Genomic DNA, 8,484 nt, shown 5'->3' on the forward strand with positions numbered 1-8,484 from the left:
ATCTCTGGAGGTGTTTCAGGAAAGCTTGGATGTGGCACTTAGTGACATGGTCTGGTCAATGTGGTGATGTTAGGGCATAGGCTGGTCTGGATGGTCTCAGAGGTCTGTTCCAGCCTCAATAATTCTGTGCTTCTGTGATTCAAATCTGTTCTAGCTTTGCCCCATGACTGGAGGGGGCAAAATCCTGCTTTCACCTACCAAACAAGCACCACCGTGAAAGATAAAAGGGCCAAGCAAACTGCCTGCTTTTCATGGGTTGCTGCTGGCATCTCTGGGAGTTTTATTTTCCATCAAGAAGAAAAAAACTAAGTCTAACAGTCCTTGCTAGGATAATGGACTTCTGCAAACTGAAGAAATAAATGCCATGCAATGAAACTCTACACAGGTTTCTGTTCCCTCCCAGCAGTCACACTGTGCAGAGCATCCCGACTTGGTGAATTGAACTGGTTGTTGTTTGTAAATGCCACCTTGGTGATGTTCCTTGTGAAAGGGATTGTTGCAGGAGGTCAGTTCCTTGAGTGCTGTATCGTTAGGCAAAAGCAAAACCACCTTGTGATGCATCTTCTGTGCTCCTGTAATGTTTCCAACACAGCATCAGTCATTCAGAACAGAAGCACCTGTAGGCAGAAAAGCAGCAAGCATTGCGCTGTCCCGTGTCAGAAAGGCGAGGCTTGTATAAATACACTGCCAGGTGCTCTACAGGAGATGGAAGTGGTAGGAATACTTCATAGGTTCATGGATTCATAGAATGCCAGGTTGAAAGGGTTCTCAAGGATCCTCTCATCCAACTTGCTTCTTTTCTTGTCAGGGGAACAAAGCTGTGATTTAGAGCACACGAGCTAAATGGGGGTGACAGAAAGCAGCCCTGTGGAAAAGGACTTGGGGATGCTTATGGAGGAGAAGCTGGATGTGAGCAGGCAGTGTGAGCTTGCAGCACAGAAGGCCAATGGCAGCCTGGGCTGCATCCAAAGCAGTGTGGCCAGAGATGGAGAGAGAGGACCCTGCCTCTTTATCCTGCTCTGGTGAGGCTTCACCTGGAGTACTGTGTCTAGCTCTTGGAACGCTCAGTTCAGGAAGGACATGGACCTGATGGAGCATGTCCAGAGGAGGCCATGAAAATGATCAGAGGATTGGAGCACTCTGCTATGAGGACAGGCTGAGGAAGCTGGGGGTGTACAGCCTGGAGAAGAGAAAGCTTCAGGGAGACCTCATAGCAGCCTGCCAGTGCCTGAAGTGGATTGCAAGAAGGCTGCAGAGAGACTGTTTGTAAAGTCCTGTAAGGACGGGATGAGGGCAATAGCTTCAAACTAGAGCAGAGCAGATTTATACTGGGTGTTAGGAACAAGTTCTGCACCATGAGGGTGCTGGAACACTGCAACACGTTGCTCAGAGAGGTGGTTGAGGCCCCATCCCTGGAGATATTCAAGGTGAGGCTGGACAAGGCTGTGAGATGTCCCTGTTGGCTGCCGAAGGGTTTGGACTGGATGCCCGTCAGAGGTTGCTTCCAACCCAGACCATTCTGTGATTCCATGATTCTGTGATTCTATGTTATTAGAAGCCATCATTCCCCAAGGTACTTTTTTCAAGCCTCCTGGCATGACTTCCATGTAAATGAAAACAGGAGGGGTCCTCTGAACCTGCCTACACCTGAGTATTTTGGCTTACTTGCAGGAAGTGCTAACCCTTGGTGTTACCAAGACGGCTCACTCCAATGCGGTCAAGAGGGACTCCAAACCTCCTCTTAGGCAGCTCCACCACTTTTCTGCATAGGAGATTAAGAAGAACAACATCAAAGGAAGGAAAGAATTAGGGGAAGCCATCACAGGAATAATCACAATGTTACTGCATCTTTGATTCTTCCACCCTTCCCTTCACTAACAACTTACTGCTCAGACAGAAGAGTTGTGAAGGAGCAGACAAAGATGTCAGTGTGTAAGATGCTTCACTTGCTGCATCTGTTTTAGGGACTGGATGATGTTGATCCACTATCCCTGCTTTCTCATCTGGCAGCAAACAGATGACTTCAGAGATTAACTGCTACTGGTTAAAGAAAGGAGACAGGCTGCATGTGTATAGGGCAAGCTTTTCATCTGTAATCCATCATCCTGGAATTCAGGTGATCCTTTGGCCTGGATCTTTGAAATCATCAGGGCCACCCAGAGCTAAGGTAAGCAAGGAGGGGACAAGTCAGAGGAGCTCTAGCAAAAATTTTCCTGTGGGATCTCTCCTGGGTTCTCAAAACTGTAGGGTGGCAACCCTTTGATGAGATTGAAAATGGGGCATTGGGGTTTTAGTTTTGCCCCATATATGATACATTTCCTGGTGATTTGATGAGTGAGGAAAGTGTGAAAGAGATTCTATGCAGGAACATTGTATTAGAGTAATTTAGATAGAAAAAGGAAGTGTCCACATCTTAATTTGGCACTTGGAAGCCCTGCTCCTCCTCCTTCTCCTTCTTCTTCATTAGCAGAGATTTTATTTTGATTACTTATGGAAATGCTGAGATTTTTCTACAGCCTCAACTTTTCCCCTTGGAATTGGTGAAATGCAGGTCCAGGAGAAGCTCTGGGAAGTGAACTCTTTTCTCTGTCCTTGTCAAAGAACATCAATACAAAGAAATTTTGTTCTCAAGCTGGCAAATGGAAAGCAAGCAGCAGGAGAGGATGCTGTGGTGTGCTGGGGTCTAACTCTGTGCAAGCATTGCCATGCTCACTCAGACTGTGTCTGTGAGAGGCTCTGCACACGCCCAGTCCCCACCCAGGACTACCTGTCTAGTCCACGGTCTCATCTTCCTCCTCTCCTTACACCTCCTGGGCATGGGCTGAAGCCCAGAGGCATCATTCCAGCATCAGCAGCCCATTTCACACTGCCTCTTTTCTAGCTGCTTTTCAGATGAGGTCAAGCCATGTGAATTGACAGTGGACTACATATGAGGGAGCAACACATCTGTCGTGCTGGAGCTGCTACAGAAATGAAGTGAGGCTGTTTTTATAGCACTCACACCTAGGGATCCAGATTTGTTGCACCACGCCATAGGGAAAGCAAGCCCAGGGCTGATCCTCAGGCGATCTTTTGCCCCACAAGCTGGTTAGGAGCAGGTAGGGAGAATCACAGAGTCAAGGATATTCCATCAGCCCGAGGAGATTTGGGCTGCTGGAGTCACCCTGAGAGTGACTTGAAAAAAATTCATTTCCCAGGTTGGAAGGGCTGGGTAGGGAGTGGGGATGTGATGTGCTGTCTTCTGCATCGTGAGGTGCTTTCATGCTCCTGCTCTGCATTTAAACAGAGAGGGGAAACTGTGAAGTCATGGCCGCAGGCCAGGCAGGCAGGAGAAGCAGGAAGGCTGTGCTGGCAGGAAAGGCAGATTGGCAAGGCAGTGCAGGCAGGGGAGGCAGGAAAGCAGTGCAGGCAGGGGAGGCAGTGCATGTCGGCAAGGCACACAGGCAAGGCAATGCAGGCAGGAAGGCAGTGCAGGCAGGCAAGGCAGGAAGGCAAGGCAGGAAGGCAAGGCAGTGCAGGCAGGGGAGGCAGTGCATGTCGGCAAGGCAGACAGGCAAGGCAGTGCAGGCAGGCAAGGCAGACAGGCAAGGCAGTGCAGGCAGGGGAGGCAGGAAGGCAAGGCAGACAGGCAAGGTGCTGTAGGCAGGGGAGGCAGGAAGGCAAGGCACTGCAGGCAGGAAGGCAGTGCAGGCAGGGGAGGCAGTGCAGGCAGGAAGGCAGTGCAGGCAGGGGAGGCAGTGCAGGCAGGGGAGGCAGTGCAGGCAGGAAGGCAGTGCAGGCAGGGGAGGCAGTGCAGGCAGGGGAGGCAGTGCAGGCAGGAAGGCAGTGCAGGCAGGGGAGGCAGTGCAGGCAGGGGAGGCAGTGCAGGCAGGGGAGGCAGTGCAGGCGGTGCCGGTCGGCAAGGCAGGCGAGCAGAGCTGAGCAGAGCAGGGCAGGCCGGCAATGAATCCAGAGCAGCGAAGGTCTCCCTCTTGTGGCCATGCCTAGGCACAACAGGACAGCCGCGGCTCCCTCTCCAGCTCCCTTTTCCGAACTAGGATATGCCGCTCACGATTTTTTCCCGGGCTCTCTTTCTCTCCGCCTATGGATTTTTCTCTCTCTTGTGAAAGCTCCTGCCTTCTTACGTGCTCTCCCCATGCTTTCAAAGCTTTCTAAATAGGTGTAGGATCTGGATCCTCCTGTCTGTAAGCACTGAGTGCCACAGCAATGTGCTAAGTGGACTTAGAATCGATCTGCTCTTTTCCAAGAGTTTATTTTTGTGTTACCAGGCACTACACACAAAGGGCTGAATCTGTTTGAGTCATTTACCTTGTCTCTAAAGGCAGCAGCCTCAGGTGCTACAGGAATGAGAGCACGACAGCAGCTGGATTCTCAGTCCTCTGTTTTAGTCCTCTAAGTGCATCAGCCTCTACCTGCTTCCACCTAAAGTTGTAACCTTCCTACTGTCTTGCAGCACTCAGGTGATCTGTGGTCCACGCTGAGGGTGGTATCTGACTGCCAATGCAGAGATCAAGGCAGCTGAGATGGTCCTAAATAAGTGAGTCAATCTCAAAGGGAGAAGCTAATCAGCTCCCTCAAAGCGATAATATCAGTGTGAAACTGCAAACTGTGCTGCTGATGCTGGGAAAGGAGAAATTTTGTGCCATGTGTCACTCATTTGCATCAGCTCATTATTCAGAGAAAAGATGTTAGAAAATGTGGACCGTTTTCAACATGATTTCCCTTTTGTGTTTCTTTTCTTTCTCTTCCCTTCCTCTTGTTCTCTTCATCTCCTCTTGTCCTCTTTTTCTTTTCTTCCTCTTGTTCTCTTTCCCTTTCTCTTGTTCTCTTTCCCTTCACTTCTTCTTGTTCTCTTTTATCTTTCCCTTGTTCTCCTTCCCTTGCTTTCCTCTTGTTCTCTTTCTCTTCCTTTCCTGTTGTTCTCTTTCTCTTCCCTTCCCCTTGTTCTCGTTTTCTTATCTTCCTCTTATTCTCGTTCTCTTCCTTTCCTCTTGTTCTCTTTCTGTTATCTTCCTCTTGTTCTCTTTCTCTTTCCTTCCTCTTGTTCTCTTCTCTCCCCTTCCTCTTGTTCTCTTTCTCTTTCCTTCCTCTTGTTCTCTTCTCTCCCCTTCCTCTTGTTCTCTTTCTCTTTCCTTCCTCTTGTTCTCTTCTCTCCCCTTCCTCTTGTTCTCTTTCTCTTTCCTTCCTCTTCTCTTCTCTCCCCTTCCTCTTGTTCTCTTTCTCTTTCCTTCCTCTTGTTCTCTTCTCTCCCCTTCCTCTTGTTCTCTTTCTCTTTCCTTCCTCTTGTTCTCTTCTCTCCCCTTCCTCTTCTTTCTCTTCTCTTCCTCTTGTTCTCTTTCTCTTCTTTTCCTCTTTTTCTCTTCCTTTCCTCTTGTCCTCTTTCTCTTCTCTTCCTCTTGTTCTTTCTCTCCTCTCCTCTCCTCTCCTCTCCTCTCCTCTCCTCTCCTCTCCTCTCCTCTCCTCTCCTCTCCTCTCCTCTCCTCTCCTCTCCTCTCCTCTCCTCTCCTCTCCTCTCCTCTCCTCTCCTCTCCTCTCCTCTCCTCTCCTCTCCTCTCCTCTCCTCTCCTCTCCTCTCCTCTCCTCTCCTCTCCTCTCCTCTCCTCTCCTTCCCCTCTCTGCTTCCATCCTCTCCTTCCCCATTCTTGTCTTTCCTTCTCTCCACCTGCCCTGTACCCCTTATACTGCCCATAGAATGAAACAAGAATTCCACCCAAGAGGCATGAAAGAAGTGGGGAATGCCATGTACTTTTCCAGCAAAGGCACTGCAGGCTCAAACCCCCTCTGGCATTTCTTCCCCTGGAAAGGAAAAGCATGCTAACAAGCAAGCAAAGAATGAGGTGGTTTTGAGTTCTTGAAGACACACAGAGAACAGAACAGCTCTCCTCAAGGCTTTAAGAGTTTGGGATTTTATCACATTTGGCTGCAGCCAAGAAGTCCTAGTAGCAGACTGGGTGGATAGATGGAAAAACAAGAAGAAAATATTGCAAAACCTAGTTTGAAAAACAAAACAGAGCAAAAAAAATCCTTGTAGTGCTGACTGGCTCCTGTGAATACTTTCCACTTCCAGATTAAGCTTTAAGCATGTTATTAAATACTTTGTGGCATTGGGGATTCCATCCAGAAAGAAGACAGTTACCAGAAGAAGAGAACAAGACAGTTAAGCTCTTTCAGATGTAGCAACCACCTCCCTGAGCTTTGCTCCAAGCTCTCTGGCTCTTCCCTGCCAGCCCAAGCGCAGCCCTGTTAGAACCACAGCTGTTCTCAAACACGTACTGCCAGGGGCTTGGTGTGCTGCTCTAGCATAGAATGGTCTGGGTTGGAAGAGACCTCCAGTCCAAGCTCTCTGCAGTCAGCAGGGACATCCTCCACTAGATCAGGTTGCTCAGAGCCCTATCAAGCCTCACCTTGAATATCTCCAGAGACAGGGTCTCCACTACTTCCCTGGGCAACCTGTTGCAGTGTTCCACTATCCTCATGGTGCAGACCTTGTTCCTAGCATCCAATCTGAATCTACTCTCCAGTTTGAAGCCATTGCCCCTTATCTTATCACCACAGGCTTTTGCAAACAGTCTCTCTGCATCTTTCTTTTAGCCCCCTTGGGTACTGGCAGAGTGCTCTTAGGTCTCCCTGGAGCCTTCTCTTCTCCAGGCTGCACAGCCCTAGGTCCCTCAGCCTGCCCTCATAGCGGAGCTGCTCCAACCCACTGATCACTTTTGTGCCCTCATCTAGACCTGCTCAATCAGGTCCATGTCCTTCCTGAAATGAGGGTTGCAAGAGCTGGATACAGTACTGGAGCAGAGCAAAGTGGCAGAATCACCTCTCCAACTTGCTGGCCATGCTGCTTTTGATGCAGTCCAGGATGCCATTTGCCTTCTTTATGGATTAAACTCTAGCTTATCCTAACTCATAAAGGTCCTGAATGGAGCAAAGCTGGAGGTGGGGAGATTCAGAGCGGACATGAGGAGGAAGTTCTTCAGCATGAGAGTGGTGAGAGCCTGGAATGGGTTGCCCAGGGAGGTGGTTGAGGTCCCATCCTTGGAGGTGTTTAAGGCCAGACTGGCTGAGGCTGTGGGCAGCCTGCTCTAGGGTAGGGTGTCCCTGCCCACGGCAGGGGGGTTGGAACTAAATGGTCCTTGAGGTCCCTTCCAATCCTGATAATTCTGTGACTGTCCTTTTCTAGCTAGAGGACTGAAGGATCTGCTGTGTGTATTACTCCTCACAACTGAAAGATCACACACCATGTGGCTATGAATGTTGCTGAAGAGCATCTGCTACTCTGATCACCTCACAGTAAACCTGCTAGTGGCTGAATCTAACCCATGTATGTCGAGGATGTCTACCAAACATCCTTCTTCCAACTGTATCACTGGTAGGAGCACTTAAAGATTTACCTCTGATTGCCTTTTGCCTCCACAGTGGTGGAAGAAATTCTGTCGATTGGGGAGCCAAAGCCTGGGAAACTTCTTTTTCTCTTGGTCTCAGTCACCTCATTCTCCAGAGACACTAGCTCATCAAGAAGGAAGAGTTTGGCTGTCAGGTTAGTGGCTGACTTCTCTTCACTGGCAATAGGATGTGCTCCCTTGACCAGAGCTGCAGAACGCTCCAGGGGCTGCAAAAGAAAGTTGCCATAAAAGGTTGGGATTTGGGGTTTGTTTGTTTGTTTCTGGTTTTGTTTGATACTTTATTTGTTTGTTTCTTTTCCTGTTTGTTTAATTTTCTTGTTTGGTTTTTCTTTCCTTCCCCACCCCCACCCCCCCCCCCCCCTTTTTTTTTTTTTTTCCTTTGGGTTGTTTGGTTGTTTTTTTGTTTCAGGAGAGGTTGGGTGAATCTGGGTGGGACTTCATTCTGTCTGTCCTTCCAGAGCCTTGCAAATTGCATCAGACTTTTCACTAGGCTCCTCCTTTGTCCCTGTGGAGTGAATACTGATCATTCAACTTCCAGACTGTTGGGATGCCACGATGTCTTCCACACTCTGTGGCCAGGAGCAAGCTGAGGAAGAGCAGGATTGTGTGGTGATCACCAGAAACACTCACCTCCAAAGCTGCCTCCACAAGGAGCACTGAGCTCGAGTGCCACTGCAGCAGGGTAAACACAAGGGCCAAATGCACCACAACAAGCTGGAGCTGCAGCATCTGCAGAAGAGAATAATCTGTAATGGCTTCACAGCTGTGCTCCCAGAGGAACCTTGCTCCAAAGGTCTTAAAGGAGTGGAAGCAAAGGGAGATTCTGTTCCCAGGGCTGTCAATATGTTTTCTCTTACAGAGTCACTGCACAAAGCCCAATAACCAGATAGTGCCAGCTGAACACTCTTCACCTTCAGGTGCAGAATCAGCTTCCTCCTCTTTGCTTCTTTCCAGTCACAGAACCACAGAAACATTCAGGCTGGAAAAGACCCTCGAGATCACTAAGTCCAAATGATAACTCTGCTCTACAAGGTTCACCCCTGCAAATGTTTCATTCCTTTCTGGCCCAGTAACGAATGCA

The 8,484-nt window shown here is 49.1% G+C and overlaps 1 protein-coding gene across 1 annotated transcript; it reads right to left on the reverse strand.

The window, feature by feature from the left end:
- Positions 1-338: 338 nt before the first annotated feature.
- OSTN (osteocrin) lies at positions 339-8,132 on the reverse strand. The gene is made up of 4 exons (XM_064152675.1): positions 8,034-8,132; positions 7,392-7,609; positions 1,683-1,762; positions 339-617 (listed from the first exon to the last, which is right to left on the reverse strand). Exons 1-4 carry the CDS (start codon positions 8,130-8,132, stop codon positions 595-597), a joined length of 420 nt encoding a protein of 139 aa, XP_064008745.1. The 3' UTR covers positions 339-594.
- Positions 8,133-8,484: the final 352 nt, after the last annotated feature.

This window comes from Pogoniulus pusillus, chromosome 13 (genome assembly GCF_015220805.1).
Source record: "Pogoniulus pusillus isolate bPogPus1 chromosome 13, bPogPus1.pri, whole genome shotgun sequence".
NCBI lineage: Eukaryota > Metazoa > Chordata > Aves > Piciformes > Lybiidae > Pogoniulus > Pogoniulus pusillus.